Source organism: Bombus bifarius, unplaced genomic scaffold, assembly GCF_011952205.1.
Source record: "Bombus bifarius isolate JDL3187 unplaced genomic scaffold, Bbif_JDL3187 scf7180000007978, whole genome shotgun sequence".
NCBI classification, from domain to species: domain Eukaryota; kingdom Metazoa; phylum Arthropoda; class Insecta; order Hymenoptera; family Apidae; genus Bombus; species Bombus bifarius.
The window spans coordinates 2,289,140-2,310,300 of NW_022884363.1; the positions used below are offsets into that span (position 1 = coordinate 2,289,140).

Here is a 21,161-nt window from a genome sequence, read left to right on the forward strand (position 1 = left end):
ATAAGCCCCCAAAACAAACGAAGCCGCAAAACCACATGGGAAATCAGCGATTCGTTAGCGATACGTCGAGCGGAAAATAGCAAGAACGGTAGTTTATTTTCCCGTGGAATAACGATTAAACGTGTACGTTGCAGTCATTATCGGCTATGCGTCAACATCAAAATTGTTTGCTCGGTTTATTACAACTATAAATTAGTTCGACCTGGTTGTTCGTAAAATCCGGCGTAACTTTCCAGTCGTACGAAATTATCACAGCACGAATCTCCTAACAACGTACCAGTACCAAAATTACATTCGATTCGATAGGAAGGCCCGATAAACTTTTATAGAGTGTACAAGCGTGACACCCCCTAGAAAGAGTATTTTCGTAATATGGGACATTCCCAATTCTACGAAACGTTCCGATATCGGTGCGATCAATTTTATTTCGATGTATTTCACGCGTCATTCAATTTCGCCAATATTGTTCCTCGCCCAGTACGTGATAGTAATAGTCCACTATATTTATATTTTTCAATTAATGGACCCGAAATAAATTTGCTCGAATATATTTTATGTCCAACTGTATTTCATAAAAAAAAATTACTTCGCTTAATATAGGTATTTACTTTATTTTTATTGATATCGATGAGGCAACAGATTTGCTAAAAATTTCGGAGAAAATCCTAAAGACTAACAAATGCTCTGTTATTGGCCAATAGAATTGGATGATCTTTGACATCCCGCACAAGGCGTATAATATCCAGGATCAGAAACCCTTGACTTTCACAGACAAAAGCGTATATGTATAGCCAGTATGCAACGAAACCCATCCATGTTCCTGTTATTGAAATGCAATGGCCATCCCCGTTGAATCGATGGGAAGTATAGATGCACATATGTGCATATGTGCTCTACATACATATTCACGCTAACCGCGGTGCTCTTACAACACGTGGAACCTAGTTTCCGGTTGACCAGTGTCTCTCAAACGACCGCTCGTAAATCTTAATAGAATACCAGGATGCGTTTCCTGTACGTTCTCTCCGTAGTATTATTAGAAGCAGATTTAAGTCGATCTCATCATCATCCACGCCATTCCCTAAATACATCGGACATTTTTATTTCTTTTTATGTTTCGATAACAATTAATTTAACATTGACTTTAGAAAAATGATATTTAATTATTTTCATATTATCGGTCGCAAGTCCAATGTTTCTGATGCAAAGCATAATGTTTCCTGCATTTTTCTTCCTCTTTCTTTAGTTACGATGTAGGTTAATTATAGAGATGGAAATTCCAAACATCAAAGTTCGTACGGTCCGAGTCCTCAAACGATCCGACGAAAGAAAACGTATTTCTCGGTTGCCACAAAGCTTTAAACAGCCCTTTGTCGATTCAAAGAGAAGATTCTTGTTGTGAAATTGCAAAAACTAAAGTTACTTTACTATCAGCTTTATTAAATCTTCGCGTATAACATGCGATATCCGTGATCGCGAGAGAGCTGCACACGAGATCCGTCACACACGAATTTCAACTTTTCACGAGTGAACGGAAAACCGGAAAATAACCGAGCTCTGTTTGAATATTAACGAAAACACGAAGTTACACGTTCGTTGGGCAATGTTTAACAAGGAACGTTTCATAAAATAGAACTCTGCAATTCGTTCAAACAAAATTCGTGGCCCACTGGAGTATTTCTTAAACAATTAAACACACGTCACATGTTTTTCCATTCTTTGTTTTACCATTTAACCTATTTGACCACTGCTGAAATATTTATATTTCAGTGGAAAATTCAATACAAAATTCAATTAACAAGGTAACAATTCTCGAAATCAGAAGAGAAAAATAACTGTAAATAACTCGATGAATTTGACTCGTTAAATTTTATCAGGTCGAATCGTGACTCGTTCGATTTTCGAGAATTCGTAACGAGGCGGCGAGAGGACGTTCGACGAAAATATTTAACCGGCTTTTACCGAGCTGGTCGTCGAACGTGAACGACCTGTTGTCGCACGATGTAACTGGAGAGCAGCCGCAAACGCGGTGAATCCATTTGCAAAGGAATCAGAATTTCATGGTGGCCCGGAATTTAATCAAAATGTAATGCCGTAGATAAACGTCCGTCCGGATGATAAGCGTTGACGCGACGAACCGACGATTTCCAGCGAAACATATGATTCTGTGGGAATTTCGTCATGATCGTCGCGTAAATTCTTCCGCTGACTGTAACGCGTTGAAAGAGCAACGTCCACGATAGGTGGCCCATCCTCTGGCATAAACCTGATTCCTTTCGTCCATCGAAACATCACGCGTGCATCGCGTGCCACGACCAATTAAGCTCGCATCGTGAAAAAGGAACTGCTTTCTGTGAAGTCTGAAGTAGCCCTGAAAGAGGAATTAAGAGATCAGCTTATTACAGACCTCTTACGAACCTCGTAATCCAAAGCTTATAATCTTCGTCCCTAAAAATTCTCTTTCAAGAACAGGTAACTTTGTACCTCTGTTACATTCCTACATGTTCTCTTCTTGATTCATAGTCGATGACTCGTTACTTTTCCAACTTTGTCTAACATTGCACGGGATAACATTGATTGACCAACATATTGTAGTCAGATATAAAGAAAGAATATTTCGTATTCGAATTTGAGACCCGAGATTTGAAGTACTTTTCAGAGGGTAAGATAAATCTCGCTGGGAACCAATCGAGGTTTAAGCGAGCATGATGAAAATCTGAGTGAAGGTAAAAGGGAAAGAATCAATTGGAAGGGGCGAGTTCACGTATGTATCGCCGGTGTCGGAGAAGCTCCGCAACCCCGACTGCCTATCCTAACACTCGCCAGCCAATTTCTCCTGGCACCTTATTTTATTCGCGAGTGCGCGCCGTATAAAGTCATTCTCGGAGCCGGACCAAGTGGAAAAGAGGAAAGAATCGATCGCTGATCAAACGGTAATGCAATTCAATTGGCACGATCGAAAAAAGGACGAGAACGGACGGAAGGGCTCTTCCTTGTACGTGTATACGTGTGTATACGTACGTATATTCGTGTGCGTCTGTAATAGTCGAAGAAAGGAAGAACGTGCGTGTGATCGGGATATAAGAGAGTATATGAGTAAGCGCGTATGAGTGAAACACTTAAGGATAAAGAGAAAGACGATAGAAAGGAGCAGCACACAAGCATACACATACACAGAATGGTTCTATGTGGTCGTCAGGATAAGAGCAATACCAATAGCGATGGTGGTGGTTCGTGATGGTGATGGTGTTACCAGAAACGGCAATAGTGGTCGCACACGCCGCAAGAACGTGTAGCTCGATCATGGAGAACGACGAAGACTCAATGTAGGTACTCCAACCCCGACTAAGCGTGGCTCTTCCTTTGTTCCGACTTCGATTACAAATGTAGAGAATAGCTTTCTCTACCTCCCACATCTTTCTACCGTCCCTTTCTTCTTTTCCTCTCTTACTCGCTTCCTTTTTCTTTTTTTTTTTTCTTTTAGATCATTCACCTCTCCCGTCACCCTCTTTCTAGCGACAAGAGCAACCTCTGCTACTCGGTTTTCGATCTGACGGCGTCCAGACATCACGAGGTCGAAGTCCGGCCGATCGCACACAGGGCCTTCGAACTCCTTGGCTCGACGACTAACGCGAGAGCATCGCCGAAGACACTTGAACGCAGTGACAATCGATAATAGCCGTACGAGTGACTCTTCTCGAGTTGTCGAGGGAAAGTAGATACCCTCTGTCTTCGAGGAGGATTCGTTCGTCTGAACTCGAGCAAGAAGTCTTCTGTCGCGCATTACGGACCCCCTGAATATTTCAAGACCCTCTTTGATGAATAACTTAATACCGGGACTGAGTAGTACCTAAGTAACGAAAAATCGTAAGCAAAGTCTACAGTGAGTGTGGAAAGCTCGCGAGCAGTATTTATAAAATATAATTAGCGACGGAGTACAGTTTAACAGAGTAGTTCGAATTAGAACATCAGTGGTTTGAGGTTGGTTCGTCAGTCGTTAGCTATCCCCGCTTGTCGCGAAATCCAATTATAATCGAGTCAAACATACTGGTATCTGCAGATAGACACTTCCACTTAATATAATTCACACAGAGGCTCAATAGGATCCGGCTAGTGAACATTGCTTATTGCATTAACGTTCTGACCCAGGACTTCCGTGGATCAGGTTAGCATCGTTGTCGCCGCCGTCGTCGTCGTCGTCGTCGTCGTCGTCGCCATCCGTGTACTCCAGGAACATGCTATAGCCAATAACGTGATCGATAAAGTGCGGCTAATTACCTAGGTTCTGGCTGCAAATTGAAGCTTTGTTCCACCGTCGAAATTAATTGACTCCATTCACTCGATAGCGCTGGATACTCAAATACCGTTCAGTTGCTCGTTTGTCTCGGCGAGAATTATAGTTCGTCTTTGAAAGCAGGAGGCAGTCCGCCGACCGACACCAAAATGGAATGCTGTTAGATGGATATTTCGCGGTGTTCGAGTGTCCTCTATGAAGACACGAATTAACACCGTTTCGCGACAACGAGAAACGTATACGGATGTGCTCGACCATCGAGCAACTTCGCTACAGAATTGATTCATTTCTATTAATGGACGAACTTTGTAATTCGCGTCGGTTATCGCGTGACAACGTTCTTGTCACTTCTCCGTAGCCTGATTCCCTTAACTTCGTTCTTGAAAGCCTTATGAAAGGAGAATTCACCTCCGTGATTTAGAGTTAATGGGAATCTAATATTACAAACGGCGAATTAATTACAGAATTTGTTGCTTCTAAAAATTAGCAACTTGGTATTTCTTAAGTTTTTATTCTTCTAGAAACATTCCATCCCCCAAAAACCATAGAAACGAGACGTTTAATAACAAATTTAAACGTTCAAGTCTATCTTAAACCTCGCTAATTATCACAAGCAATAGACGTTTCGGGATAGATCGAGCCATAATTAAGCACAACTCTTTTTCAAATCCAGTTAGAATTAAACCAGCATCTGAATTATATATTATATATAAACTAGAATTATAGCAACATCCATACAACCATACACAAACGTATATAAATCTGCTAATGTATACAGTACATACATAAACGTGTACACGTGATAGAACACGATACGTCCGTATTTAGATTCGCATTCTTTTACGACCGCGAACCTTATCCCGTCTCATAACGATCCGCGATGATCATTCAACGGTCCAGCCGGTCGCTTGTAAACTTTGCCACAACGTTACGTTCGATTGTGGAGTTGCGTGTGCTTGTACAGGAAACGTAGCTCATCTACACGTACGTGCAAATACAGCCTGCAGGCAGCCATTCCTGCTTCCGGTCGGCTACCATGCACAGAATGCGTACGCGTATGCAGATTGGCGGCTACGCTATGCACCCCACATACCGACGAGAGATCGATTTGAACCGTGCCTTTTTCATTCGAAATGAATCGGTCGGAAAAGTATTCGAATTCTCCGGCTGAAGTCGAAACTGATTCACGTATCTGCGGCCGAGCCTACAATCATTCCCGAAGTGTTCTCGATACAAGTTTCCCCTTTGAGGTGCACAGAGAAAACTGCACCCTTTTAGCAAGCGAAAGCTACAAACGAAACACAAGAGCCGATCAACGTTTCCTGTCCACGTGAAACGCGCTGGAAACGAAATTTGACAGACGAAATAACACGAATCAAAAACCTATGGAAACAGTTATCGTGCGGTAAATTAGATGATCGTTAGCAATAGCGATAATAACGATAAAAGCTCGTTCGATGTTGTTTCGGAAGTTAATTAAGTGGCGCAGATCGGAACGTTTGTAGAGCAGAACAGTCGATTCATCGCGTTCATCGATAACGATGATTTTCGATTACAGGAATTGCTTGGTGGGCAAAGCTTATCACATTAAAATCTCGGATTTTGGTACGGACAACGAATTGTACGCGAGCGATTATTACAAAGTCGATGGCACGGTACCCCTGCCGATACGCTGGATGGCCTGGGAATCCATATTCCTGGTAAGCTTTATTCGAACGATACCAATCGAACGCGATATACATTGCCTCATGCATGCATGTTTTCGAATTGTCTACAAATCGTGTATGACCGATATACGAAGCTATTGTAGTTCAAATCGTCGCAATATGCCTGTATAATTCAACTATATCTTTTTATCGTATGATCATTTAAATATATCTTTAAGCAATCGTTCGTACTAATTTTTACTGTTATCAGCGTTTGTTTTTATTACATACATACATATATGTTTTCTATATATCTAGTTTTAAGCATTATCGAGTTAAATATCAAAACAATGTTTAAAAAATGTTCGATTCTCATTACGCACGATAAAGTCCATTTACCGTTACTTTTACTGCTATTTATTTTAATAGTCGTGACATGGATATAAAAAAGATTTTATCGATTAGACCCAACTCGAAAACAAACATACATAGCTTTCTAAGATCAAATCTAAGCAATATCACGTGCAGCCAAATTCTTTGTAACCAGAAGAAACCAATAATCGATACGATCGTTCACAGGGCAAGTACACGACGAAGAGCGATGTATGGGCGTTTGCCGTGACCCTGTGGGAGATCTTGAACCTGGGCAGACGGGTCCCCTACGAGCACTTGTCGAACGAGGAAGTGGTCCAGAGCCTGCGACGATTGCATCGCGCCACGGAGTGTACCGACGCCGATGGCGAGAACAGCGGCTGCAAAGAGAATACCGATAACCTTTTCAACTATTTACCGCAACCGACCGCGTGCTCGAAGGATATTTACGATTTGATGCTGGATTGTTGGCGACGTGAGGAGACCGAGAGGCCGACCTTCCGGGAGATCTCGATGTTTCTCCAGCGGAAGAACCTCGGCTACGCGCCCACGTCCTGATATTGAACGTCCGGTAAAGTCGAGGAGCACATGGTTCGTGGCGGTTGCCACGCGTGCCCGGCTAAACGACGCTCGAACATAGACCATGGGCTGGTCGAAGACGCCGTCTACCCACATTGGATAACCATGAGAACAAAGTTCTGAATTCTTCGACGAGGCGAGCTTTCGATGTACTCGAACGAAGGATCGAGACGCGTAAAGGTATAGAAACATCGAAGAAGAAGATACAACGATAAGGTTCAATCTTGGTTTCCGGCAACGAAATCGAACTCTTCAGGCTGCTTACATAATTTATTCCACGAAACAGTTCTTTCGAACGATACCGATACGAAGAGATATTCCGTAGGGGCGTTAAAGACTTCGAAACGACTTTCAGGGAAACTGATGTGAATAATCCATCGCGCAGCACTGTCGTAGATATAAAAGGACTGTCCGTGTCAAAGTCGAAATAGTAGGAAGATACTCGAGGAAATATCGTATTTGCTTAGTACATAAGTCAGCGAGATTCGTCGAGACGCTAGATGATCTAGACGCGAGAGCATATTCGACGAGACCGTTGTTTAGACGTAAGACGCATATAAGGAATACAAATGTAAAACTGTGAATTCGACAATCGAACAAAGAGAACGCGAGGCGACTTTTGTTCACCGAAGTTGTTGGACTGCGCGAAATCTGTTGACAGTTTCACGCACGAGACAGCAAAGATCTCGAGCGATCCGTTGATCCTCGATATGATCGTCGAAAATTTAGGAGCAATATCGTGTAATTATAATTCAGCTGTGAACATTCCTGCATGGATTTAAAGATATGTCTATATCTTCGAGGTAAATAAGAGATACTCGCCGTTTAGGATATTAGAAGTTACCCTTTGGAAAATGTCTTTCCTTTATAAAGAAACGATAAAAGAAAAATAAGAAAATGGCTGAACAGGAGAAGGGAAAGGAAAGAAATTGCAATTGTATGGCAATATGGTAACTAAGTATCAAACTCCTCCGTGGGTTGTCAATCGAGTAGACAAAGGGAAAAAAGATTATGACATATGAAAAAACGAGTATGAATGCGTGTGTTTGTGAACGTATAGGTGGTTACAATTCATCGTGCGTAAATTTATCGTAATCGTTAGGCAGCTCGATAGGGTTTTGCTTCGAACGAAGCGAACGAAGACTATCGAACTTCTCGTGTAATTCGTACACGATAGGGCTCTCATCGCATACATCGTAAACTAGAAAGATTCGCCATGGTATTATTTTATGGCTTCTGTATTCGGTCGGATTACATTAAAATTAGGATAATATTTAGGAACGAAACTAAATCGTTAAGTTATTAAGCAGAGAATCGAATTGTAGATTGAAAAAGACTTAACAAAGTTTTTAGCCTCGGCGAATGTATCGAAGTAGCAATTTTCGCGTGTGAGCTCGGCGATATCATGTAGTTCGTGATTCACGAAGATATACATATTTCGCTGTTGACAAATGGTGACTCTCACCATGACTATGACACATCATAATTGTAACTTTATATGATAGGCGGGATCAATACAAAGACAAAAAAAAGAACTAGTATATTGTACATATAGACGTACATCGAGAAGTAGGAGACGTTTATCATTGCGCTGAGAGAGACAAACGCGAACGAGACGACGAGATTAGCAGCGTACAAGCAATTCGTCTTTGCGTGTCGTCTTTGGAACCGTGTTCCTTTTTGTCTCTTTCGTCAACACGATTCCGTTGAGAAACCAACGGAATTGGTCGTTCTAAGGATAGCAACAGAATATTCCGGTGTGAAGTCTGGAACGTTATCAACATATCGGAGTCTTGGTTTCGTAATGGAACGAAGCAAGAAAATAAAAATGCGAAGGGACAAGAAAACGACGAGTTTATAAGATTTCCAAGTCAGATGTTCGTTTAGCGATGCTATTCTCACGACATTCAACTAATTAATCATTCGATTCGTTATGTTCCGTATGTATTTATACAAGATGAATACTATTAATAGCATTCGCAATATCTAGTAAGTAGGTGATGTTACCGTTATAACATTAAAAATACTATTTATATATCTTAATGTAACGCCGCGTAAGAAGTAGATATATCAGAGACATAGCCGTTCGTATATAAATCGTACGTGCGTTGAATTTAAACGTAACATATTCGTAAGTTTGCTTCTCTGTCGTTGAACAAAGGAAATAAAGAGTCGAGGAAAGAAGTGGAAAATAAAAAAGGGTAAAAATATACGAGATAATCATAATATAAATTCAAATCAAGCGTAGATCAGTTTACGATGTTATCGATAATAAAAAAAAAAAGAAATATTAAGGGACACTGTTTTCCGTATTGATAACGTAGGACAGTTTAACAGTGTAGAATTTTATACTGAAATCGGGCACCTTGTTAAAATAGACATTCACACGAATTCATAGTTTTCACTTCATTAGCGTCAAAGTAAAGAAAAAAGAAAAAAAAAAAAGAAAAAATTGAAAAGAAACTGCCGTCACTCGCATGTGACATCAGAAAAACGAATCATAGTTGCGTTTAGATTCATCGATATAAGCATATTGCTGCCTTTGGCTGTATCGTTGCCCCTACTGCTAACGAGTAACTCACTTGTCTACTCATGTGATAATTTAGTATATCTCTACGTACCTACCTGTACCTACACCGGTTCGGAAATCTCAGTAGTAAAGGGGTTTATTTATCTTACGTTGCGTTCTATCTCAATTTCGTCGACTGACAGAATTATCTTTATTGATAGAAACTAAAAATGAATATCAGCTGATGAAAGATAGCTTAAGGAACGAAGTTTTCTTAAGAGAACTTCATAAAAAATTATGTAGATTCGCTTCTGATCTCCTAAGATTCAACACAAAATTTTCTTAAAAATGCACGTTCTTCCCTCTATTTAAATATCTGTCCTGCATTATTCGAGTAATTTAGTATTGTTTCCAATGATCGTTAAGAATTAGAACATTGAAGAAATCTATTAAAACGAAGAACAAAGATAATCCATTTATATAGTAATTATTTTAACGACATTGTTACGACGAATCTTATCTCCTATGCTTTTAAAAGTTGATCCTTTCCTTTTCGAAAAGATATTCTGTCAGTAGATATTCTCCATCATTATTACATCGATCGCTTGAAAACAATCGTTTCAACGAACCTAATAATGTTTCATAAACGTCACTTTGGTTCGTGAGCTCTACGTTGATTTCGACGATCCCAGTTAACGGGGTGAATTGGAAATCGGTCGAATTTTCTGTGAAGCGAACGAATTTCGTTTCTCTTCTGTTCCCTTTGAACGAATGTTTTTCGACAAGTGTACGATCGACAATCACGTTTAAGCCCCAAGGCTTCCGGGATCGCTCAATCTTCCATGTTGGTGCTATTGCAAATAGTATTGACAATGAGAAGAGCATTGCGTAAACAGTGGAATTGCCGTTTCGTTCCAATTTTCTACTGTAACCGAGTCCACGACGAGTTTTATATTAGATTTTGCAAAGTATTTATTTGCATTTTCCTCAACCCGTTTGTTTAAGTACGTTTTGCATGGTACGAAATAGCAAAAGATTTCTATACAGGGTACTTTTCCATTATTGACTTACTTAATGGATTAAGTATTGAAGAAAAGAAATTCCTATTTAATCTCGTGGCCGAATTGTAATAACTTTCGTATATCGATACTCGCATAATATTTTATTAATTGTACTGTATTTATTATATATTATATTTATTACAAACATATCCTAAAATTTCTAAAGATAACATTTCTTTACAGAAAAGTATGATCGTTTTAACAAGCATTCGATTTAAAGATGAATACAAGATTATCGAAGGTGCACAAATATTTACGAGTTGAGAACAGGATTAAATAGATTAGATGAATGTTATTTAGCAATTTTCCAATACTTAATTTATTTAATTCATTTAAAACGAGCCCCGTTGCTGAAGCAAATCCCTATTACATTGTTTGCAAAAAATAAACAAAAAATACTCAGCTAACGCAGATTATTTATTGTACACTGAAATAGGAACTTAAATATATAAATTTGACAGGGTTAATTTTCCAGTCTATGTTTACTGAATATTTCTTGTTTATCTTCATCAATACAGCTAAAATCTGTAACTCTTTTTACGACAAATATATCAACGAATTTGTTAATTAGTTATCGAATTCCATCATGTAAAACGAACTTTCCATAGTTTCGACTGTTTTAAGCAAATTTCTTTTATAATTTCGCAAAGATAAAAGAGCGTCATTAACTGTGGTCTTATTGAATCAGATTCCCGGCACACCCGATTGTTAATCTGACGTGGAATTGAGAGAAATGTAGAGGTAATCACGGAAGACTGTGCAGAGCTCACCTAGCTATATCTTCTACTCAGGCACAGGCAATCTCTGGCTTTTTCACTATAACATACCATCATACATTTAGTTTTCGATTCATCTTGCATTTTTCTCTTCGTGGGACAATAATTTTCAACAACCAATAATTTAAATAAACTACCAAAAAATTATCAAATATTGTATTGTAATATTTCATCTAGAAAATAATTTTTCATCGACTTGAATCATTTTTTGTGGTTCTATCTTGGCATAAGAATAATATAAGATAGTTCTCCTTGCTTTATTCTTGTCAAAATAATACCGAATAATTGTTACAAAACATTTGGTAGGCAATGTTCGTCATCGGTTAGCATTATAATGAAATCTGATGTCAGCCGGTTGATGTTCTTCCTGGCAACTAAGCGTATTTGGTAAAAAATGGAACTTAATGTTGCAGAATCTGTAAATATCACACTCCAGGCGAATCTGGTAAATGTGAAATGTTTCATCTGAATGATTATAATCATTAACACGTTAAAAAAAAACAAGGAAGAGGGAAAGAGTGGGAAGGAAAGAGAAAACCTGCTAATAGGCCGTGAAAGGTTGCCTAGGCCTGCTCTATGCTATTAAACCTTAATCGTTATAGTCATAAAATTATTTTGTACTAAAAACTGTTTATAATTTTGTATCTAATCTCTGTAAATACCAAGCAGATTGTCTATGGCTAATAAAGCTTAAACAAAATTGATATAACTAGACTATGTAAAGGGAATTATATATATATATATATATAGGTATTTATAATATATACATATATATATATATATTTTAATTAGTGATAAGAAAGCGAGCGAGAAAATGTAATTAAATTTCACTGGAAAACTGGTAATATACCAATGTACAACGATCTAGGAATTATTTGTACTATACAGGTGACAATTTAAGGGACAAATCATAAAAGTATACATGTTACTCAATAGCCACGTATGTGTATAGGGTACTCCATTCCATATTTGTTCTGAAATTCCGATCGAGAATAATTATTATTATATATATAGAAAATAATTATCTTACATTTCGTTACAAATTTTCAAGGTATTAAATAAATATAACATAATAAACAGTCTTAACGTTAATTTATCATGTCTGATTAACGAGAAAAGTTATTTTCTATTATCGTTTAAATTATTTAATTAATATTAACTTATATACGAACACAAGATTGTCGCGGAATTTTAGAAGAAAATGTTTCGACACTTGAGAAACCCTGTACAGTATTACGGTGTAGAATCCAACTAGTCATTTATGACACTTTATAATAACTAAAGTAAATCTTTTACAAAGAAACACGGCATACGAAGAACGTGTTGTTCTAAATTATGTTTTAATTAAAAAAAAAAAGAAAGAAAAAAATTGAAATGTTCGCGCCCTAAAAATAAATGTTTCCACATGCACCTTTAACATAATGTCCTTTTTATTTCTTCTATTATAATTACATGTACGTTTGTACATTGTTATAAATGAAACCTATTTGTCAACTATTGTATTATTTCTATTTCTATCTGTCTGCCTCTAAGTGCGAACTATCACTTAAACGTTATTGACGGTAATCTAAGTCTTGCGTAAGATAATTCTATTCGTATATCTTATATGTATGTGTCGATAAAGACGGAAGTACACGTTGTAAGTTCAAGTAGCAGGAAATCGCGGGAAGCACAACGATAAAACCTATTTGTATCGAACAGTCAAATGAAACAATATTACACATTTCAACGAAAACCTACTATTTAGTAATTCTTTGCCTTTCCTTCTCTTCCTAAGATGAATTAAGCATTGAAAAATTGCTAAAAAAATTTGTATTCAATCTATTTAATTTTACAAAGTAAGCATTGAATATATCCAAATATAAATTGTATTCAAATATTTAATACGGTATTATTAGACATTGGATGAAAGTAATTTATGCTATCAGTATTAATATATAATTCAAATGACTATACCAATCTCGTTAAAAAGAACAGGTGTTCTCAAATCACATGATGTTCATAAATATACTATGTTATTGAATTGAAATGAAAAGTATAATATTTTTGTTCAATTAAATGTTGTATAGCAAATTAAAAAATGGATTTAAATGTGAATAAACAACACGAAACATACAATTTTAGTAGTCATAAAAAGAATTACAAAATATTAAAATACCATTGTTTAAAAATTAGATTGACAAAGAAACAATGAAAATGTAATCGTAACTTATTTATTTGCTCAGAATATAAGTAAACTATGAAAATATGTTAAACATATAAAGATCATGTCTTAAGTATTGCAATAAAATAAATTTATATGTGACATTCAGTCTTGATTATTCAAGTATAGTTGGACGTAATAGTTTCGAACAATGTTTAACGTTAGCAATTATTCAGATACAAAAATGTTTTGTAATTAAAAAATAATGATCTTTAAAAGTATTATTTATTTAAAAAATGTTTTATATTAAAACTCCTACAGGACAAATATCGTTTCATATTATAGAAAAGTGCGTCCTTGATAGGTTAGAATACTTACAATTATTGTACGAAGGTAAACCTCATGAATTTAATGGTGATTTTGAGTATTTATTAGAAAATTCAGTATATGATAAAATTGGACATTTTATATTGCGGTAAGTTTTTCAAGCGATTACAATAATTATTAATCTTCAAACATACAAATTTATGAGGTTTTTTTAATATAATTTATTAATTCATTATTTAATGTAGCAATTCTGTAATATATAAATAACTGTTTTAGATTATTAACATCTGTGTCACAGGAGATATGTAATTATTGGGTAATCAGAGAAACGTTATTATTCCAAACTAGGCTGAATTATATTTTACCAAGACAACTATATAGGCTATTTAAGAGTATTTTATATCAATTAGGAGAGCTTAAAGATAAAAAAGGACTGATTAATAGAACATTAATCGATATATGTAATTTCTTCTCAAAACCGCTTGTCTTTAAACATATTGTATCAAAAAATCATACAGAGAATTGTGATTTTCTTAAAACTAAAGGTATACACACACACACACACACACATATATATATATATAGGTCAATTTATATTTCTAATTTAATGACTTAAAAATTACGTTAATTTTTATTTTTTCAAGTGAGACATGAGGCAATACCAGATTTAATAAAGAAAAGAAAACTAGACTTGAGTGCAGGATATGCTATTGTATACTGCTCCAACTGGAAAAAAATATTAAAATCATTGTTTTACACTTATATAAGTAATGAAGTAATATGCATGAAATCAAAAGCGCAATATATTATAAATCAGGATATTAGACTTAATTACTTATATTACAAAATTCATTCTAAAATATTGCAAGAGAATCAAATATCTATCAAATATGGACATATAACTAAAAAAAATATAGACATAGAAATAAAAAATTTTCCACTTTGTATGCAACACCTGCACACAAAACTAAGGACGACACATAGACTTAGTCACTATGCTCGTTTTTATTATAGTTTATTTTTAAAAGATGGTGGAATGAAACTAGAGGATGCTATAAATTATTGGAAAGAAGAATATTCTAAACCTCATTCCTGTTCTTCTAATTGTTTACATAATTGGAAATCAAATGAACGAAAATTTATATACAGTATTCGTCACCTTTATGGTTTAGAAGGATCTCGGAAAAATTATAAATCTCCTACTTGCGAATTGATATGTGTAAGTAATATTTTCTTATGTCAAGAAAGTTTGGTATCTAGTTCAAACTCATCCCTTTTTATTATGTTATCAGATGAATACATCAAATCCCATGTATGAAGGAGGATGTCCATTTAAAAGCTTTGATGTAAATACTTTAAAAGATCTTTTATCTTTATCATTATCAAGTGATTGTGTTACAAATTTATTGAAAACTACATGTTCTCAAACTCCTCAGATTTCTTGTGCTAAATATTTTAGGATGCTAAATCAAAATAACAGCAATAATATTGTTATTAATAGCCCTTTACAATATTATTTTACAATGATTAATCAAATTTAGATACATAAAACATGAATTTGTTATTAAATATAAATTAGAAGCATTTTAATCTCAAATATTCAGTGCAATAAAATATAAAAATAAAGCTATTTATTATATACATTTCTCTTAAATTATAAAAATTAAAATTTTTTAAGGACGCTTTCTACAAGTGCATGATTCACACCATTTTTAACAAATATACAAGTAACACCAAGTTTACCCACATCAACAATATTTCTATCTTCATCATCAAAAAACACCATATCTTTATAATCAATTCCTGATGCTTTTTGAATCCTAAAAAACAATAATTTATAAAAACAACTTTTCCTAGATAAATGGGAACAAATAAAGCTGAAATTTCATTGATACTTACTTAGAAAAATGAGTTACTTTACATCCTGGATAAATTTCTTTATATTTCAAATACTTGTCCCAATTAAACAGATTTAATAATTGTTTGGCACCTTGTATTTCTGATGTACGAGATGCAACACCAAGTTCATATCCTTCTTCATATAAATGTTTTAATACATCAGGTACTTCTTTGTAATATTGAATAATTTGACCACGAGAATCTACTACATCATTTCCTTTCCTTAAACGAATTCAATAGAAATTTTCACCGATCATAAAATCATATATATTAAAATTATGTTCCTTGAACTCACTTTTTAAAAGGAGGAATAACATGAGTATCAACCCAAAATGGCCATAAAGTATAGTCTGAAACGTTATTAAATTGGTATTTTATTAAATTACTATTTTAATAAAATACCAATTTGTTTATAAGAAAACAATTAGAAAAGTAAGAAAAAAAGAAAAAGTTTTTAACCTAAATCAAAGATAATTATTTTCGGTTTACAGTTTGTTTTACACATATTTTGTTCCTGATTTTTACTGTTTATAACCTTAAATTGGAATTATTGCACAAATAATATTGAGAGAATTTCTGCAGTTCTATAAATTATATATATTTAAAATATAATTTTTATTTAAGATTGACGATGATATCAAAATGATAACTCTATATACGTAAAAAAACTACGATCATATATTGCTAACGTAACTACAGTAGTACTTAGTAGTATAGTAAAGTACTAGCAATTGTTAAAAAATTGTTTCTTATATAAAAAGGAGAATAAAAATTATATTTCATATATAAGAGAATAATATTAATTCTTTTAAGATTAACTTTGTATTTTTAATGAAAACAATCTTATACGATCATTAGATTTTCATATATGCGGCAATCTCTTATTTCCACCAATAACATTAAATTCCTGTATTTCGTTGCAACCAATCAGGAGGAATACATGTTAAGGCAATTTTCTAACTTATGTGCCTTGTTGTATGTATCTTCAGTAGTAGCGTCAATCTCGCTTAGCCAATTTGTGGAATCGTGAGCTGTTGATTAAAAATAATTATTAAATTTATCATAAAATTACTATTTTAAATAACAACGTCTGAAGGTATACACGTACGTTATATTTATTTGTATAATTAACAACAATAAGTATTATATATTGTTTATACATCGCAAAGATTACGAACGTATATTTTGTTACATTGCACGCTATTGGAGTTGTTTTTATCAGATTGTATTGTTGCTTAAATTGATTTTAGTTTTTTGTATATTTATCATCATACGAATATATTTTATAATTACATTAATTTAAACAAAAAGAGCGAAGGAAAGAAAGTAATATAATATATTTTTTTGTATTATACCACATCTGAAACAATTTTGGTATGTTATATTGCTAATTTGAATAATTTTTTGATATTGTAAATTACTCAGTAATTTCAGTTTATAGTTATTTTTGATCTATGCAATATATCTTGTATATAATAGAATGTTTTATTTACCCTTTTTTAATAATAATTTGTTAATTTAACCTCTATTCGTTTAATTTAAATCTAAATTAAAAAAGTATATGATACTATATTTAGAAAAAATATATTTTATTACTAGCATTTCTATCCTTTATATGTATGTTTATATCTTTATATATCTTATATATTTTATATATCAATAGTATTTTATATCTTTATTGCAGAAATGTCTGAATCAGATCTTTTAGCTGCTGATCATATTGATGGTCTAGACGGACTTGAAAATGGTCAAGATGGAGATGCTATTATGCAGTGCGATGGCGTAAAACGTGAATTAAATGAAGCAAATATTGATGATCCGGTAGCTTGTTTTATTTTATTATAACAAATAAATAACAAATGTTTTTGTTACTTTTTCTTTATAAGTTAAATTTTTTTTATATTTTAATTGTAGGAACTAGAGGCTATTAAAGCACGTGTTAGGGAGATGGAAGAAGAAGCAGAAAAATTAAAACAATTACAATCCGAAGTGGACAAACAAATGAATATGGGTAGTCCACCCGGAATAAGTAAGTTATAGATTATATTAAATTTAGCATATATCAAAATTTAGTGCTATAATTTTGTACATGAACATTTTTTTTTGTAAATGATTACATAATATTTTGTCAAATTTTTAGCAAGTCCATTAAATATGTCACTTGAAGACAAAATGGAAGTTGATAATAGGTCCATCTATGTTGGTAATGTAAGTTAAATGTTGCATCCAAATTGCAATAAACAACTTTTTATTTCATTAAGAAGTTATTAATTAATATACATTATGCAAAATTAAAGGTTGATTACGGTGCCACAGCAGAAGAATTAGAGCAACATTTTCATGGTTGTGGCAGTATTAACAGAGTAACAATATTGTGCAATAAATTTGATGGACATCCCAAGGGTTTCGCTTACATAGAATTTGCAGAACGTGATTCTGTACAAACAGCTATGGCAATAGATGAATCTATGTTTAGAGGACGTCAAATTAAAGTAATGCCTAAAAGAACAAATAGACCTGGATTATCAGTGACAAATAGGTGCTTTAAAAATACATTACATGTATATTATATCTATATGTTTCTTAAAGATAATAACTACAGTATATTTAAATAACTTTAAGGGGGCCGCGGGGAGCACGAGGTTACCGAGGTATAGCCAGAGGAATCATACGTGGTAGTGCATATTTCGGATATAGACCTATAAGACGACCTAGGTATATTATAGAATTAAATATATATTTATTTATAATTCAAACAAAATAATATTTCTTTTTAATATTCTCTATACATAGAAGCTATAGGCGAGGATACTACATGCCGTATTGACCGTTTTAATGTATTTTACTGCAATTTGACAAATTGAGGTAAGTTTTTATATTATTGTGATTTATAAGATATTTTGTTTATGTGATTGTTCAAACATAAAATATCTGATGAAAGTATAATAAATTTTTATACATAAAACAATTACATGCATTAAACAGAAGATTTCTGATATGTTTTGTATTGTACAATCACACTATAAAGTTAAAGATCTTTTTGTTTGAACAACCAATGTATGTATTATAGAACAATGCATTTATAGGAAAAGCTGGTGAAATAATAAATGTTAAAAATAATATTATTCCAAAATTACAAATACTAAGATAAATGATAAAATAAACTATTATAACATTCACTAGCCATTCCTGAATAAATGTAAAATTATTATTTTTCCAGTGACAGTTATTGTATGTACTAGATCCTTGTTTTAATGTTCTGATGTATCTATATAATTTAACAAATCTTGTAAACTTTTTATGACGTCAAATAATCTAAAATTAAAAATGCTATACAGAGTATCCATCAATCTTTTACAGTGGATATTATAAAATTTATATCTAGATACATTAGCTTCCTTAGGAATGTGCTCAAAATTCGTATTCATCCTTAACACTTGGCCATATTTTAAATATTATTAAAAACAGAAGAAACACTTATATTGAAACATTTTATTTTTTTATTGTACTCTAATCTACTTATTGCCAAAAGTTTTGCAGATTTAAATATTTTGTATTGTGCTGTTCTTAAATAAATAAGTGATGTTCATATTTATATTGTAGACTTATAGAATATGGCCATGTGAACTGTAACACTAAATATTGTAAGTTTTTGTGCATATCTTATTTTTAGGTTACACAAAACTTACATATTTCTATGAACACGCATTACACTATCATGCAGTTAAAGTGTTTAAGTAAATTCTTATGATATGTCCACAGAAAAAAAAACTGATACGATGGGGAAAAAAAGAGAAAGAAAAAACCTCATGTCAAAAGAAAAAAAAAAAGATTGGACAAAGATGGGCACAATTATTCATATTTGATTTAACAAATCTTCATATAAAAATTACAAATGTAGATCAGCGATAATTTGCAATTGCAGTTCAATTGTATTTTTTCATAATTTACAATGAAATCCAAACAATTTCGTAGTATCAGCCTTTATTAGTTCCCAAGAACTTCAGTTTGTTTAGATTACAAAAGTATATAAAACACTGGGATGTTAATAACATTATATTGATATATACAAAAAAAATGCACTGATTAAATGAGCGCGCGCGTGTATGTATGTATGCAACGTAAATGCATACATATATATATACGTACACACGCAAATTTATATATATGGATATATGCATAAATATACAACTCTATAATTACTAAATACTATTTTAGCACAAAAGAAATGTAATTGTTAATCTGTTATGCATTTTGAAAAAATTTATGTTTATATCTTGGGTTATTACAAAATAAAAAATGTGTCATTCCTTTTCATGCATATCTAAATAATTGTAAGATATCATCATCCGTAACTTATGTTATCTTTCTTTTTGTAACAATTATAGTAAATTTCTTAAAATGTAATTTTTGTTTTTTATACCTGACATATTAGCATATTGTAGAAAAACTCAAATATTTTTATTATTTGCTAAAATTTGTATTTAGCTCAATATATTAGACTATAATGCATTTAAAATTAGATTTTTTCCTACTTAAAACAAATTAATATAATATATAAAAGGATCATCTCTCGATTTTAAATTACTTAAATATAATTGTGACTGTTAATAAAGATGATAATAATATTAAATATGTTAAGATAATATTAAATTGTACACAGAGAGAACAATTTTTATAGTATACGCGATATTCAAAGAAGTATATTAACAATTTAGAAATTGATTTTAATAAATTATAAAATAGCAATAATAATTTTAGAATATTTTTTGGTATAGTATAAAGGCTGATAATATAATTATGGTTAAAAATAAAGTTCATGGTGTGGCTATTTAAGTAATATTATTACAATATAGTTTTCATATATTTATAATAACTCTAAAATCAATGTTTAATAATTTCATATTTTTCAATTGTATAAGTTTATATTTAAGAATATACTTTAGATATACAATGAAAAGAATTGAACTGCAATGTAAATATCTAGAGTAATATCATATTACTATAATTTATAGTAACTTTTGTATGCTACAGTAAGTGAAAGTTGCGGAGAGTAATGATTGTTACAATTTCTAAAATGATATTAATAATGTGTGCAACTTTCATTTATTTATTACTAACTATACATCCTCAATTTTATCTCAAACATATTGCTACTAATTTGTAAGATGCGTGTAAAATGTTTTTGAACTATTAATCCACTGTGCTATGATGTTAGGAGGAGAGCCAAGTTTCCACATATTAATAATCGAACCACATTTCGTAACGTTACTTCCATGTCGCTAAGTATTTTGCAGGTGCAGTGCAGCATCAGCATCAATTGAGTGATAATCATACAAATTTCATGAACAGTTTTTACGTTCCATTAAGAAAAAGAAAGAAAGAAAGAAAAGAAAAGAAAAGATAATTAACATATAAGTGTAATATATAAATGTAACATGATCGGGTGGTCAATAAAGATTTTCTTGGCTTAAAAATCACATGTTGAATATATCACTGGATTTATATATATTTATATTTAGCATTATTATAAATAGGTAAAATAAAATTAACTT

General features: G+C 33.0%; 3 protein-coding genes across 8 annotated transcripts in view; 2 read left to right on the forward strand and 1 right to left on the reverse strand.

The window, feature by feature from the left end:
• Positions 1 to 11,736, forward strand: part of LOC117204507 (discoidin domain-containing receptor 2-like) — a 165,349-nt gene extending 153,613 nt beyond the window's left edge. For both annotated transcript variants that reach the window (XM_033441972.1, XM_033441975.1), the window contains exons 15-16: positions 5,853 to 5,994; positions 6,520 to 11,736. In XM_033441972.1, the coding sequence (XP_033297863.1) occupies positions 5,853 to 5,994; positions 6,520 to 6,870 (493 nt within the window). In that variant the 3' untranslated portion in view covers positions 6,871 to 11,736. The remainder of the gene's footprint in view (positions 1 to 5,852; positions 5,995 to 6,519) is intronic.
• Positions 11,737 to 13,533: 1,797 nt separating this feature from the next.
• LOC117204510 (polyadenylate-binding protein 2-B-like) lies at positions 13,534 to 19,390 on the forward strand. 5 transcript variants are annotated; one of them, XM_033441981.1, is made up of 8 exons: positions 13,692 to 13,855; positions 17,291 to 17,427; positions 17,521 to 17,635; positions 17,747 to 17,814; positions 17,904 to 18,145; positions 18,229 to 18,321; positions 18,400 to 18,471; positions 19,369 to 19,390. In XM_033441981.1, the coding sequence occupies exons 1-7, from the start codon at positions 13,828 to 13,830 to the stop codon at positions 18,431 to 18,433; spliced, it is 717 nt and encodes a 238-aa protein (XP_033297872.1). In that variant the 5' UTR covers positions 13,692 to 13,827; the 3' UTR covers positions 18,434 to 18,471; positions 19,369 to 19,390. The 5 variants fall into 5 exon arrangements, with proteins under 5 accessions (XP_033297871.1, XP_033297872.1, XP_033297874.1 ...); XM_033441983.1 differs by lacking the exons at positions 13,692 to 13,855; positions 19,369 to 19,390 and adding an exon at positions 16,575 to 16,702 and having other exon boundaries at positions 18,400 to 18,433; XM_033441982.1 differs by lacking the exons at positions 13,692 to 13,855; positions 19,369 to 19,390 and adding an exon at positions 16,583 to 16,710 and having other exon boundaries at positions 18,400 to 18,433.
• On the reverse strand, positions 14,963 to 16,293 carry LOC117204511 (magnesium-dependent phosphatase 1-like). Its single transcript, XM_033441986.1, has 4 exons — positions 16,066 to 16,293; positions 15,902 to 15,956; positions 15,607 to 15,828; positions 14,963 to 15,527 (listed from the first exon to the last, which is right to left on the reverse strand). The coding sequence occupies exons 1-4, from the start codon at positions 16,109 to 16,111 to the stop codon at positions 15,371 to 15,373; spliced, it is 480 nt and encodes a 159-aa protein (XP_033297877.1). The 5' UTR covers positions 16,112 to 16,293; the 3' UTR covers positions 14,963 to 15,370.
• Positions 19,391 to 21,161: the final 1,771 nt, after the last annotated feature.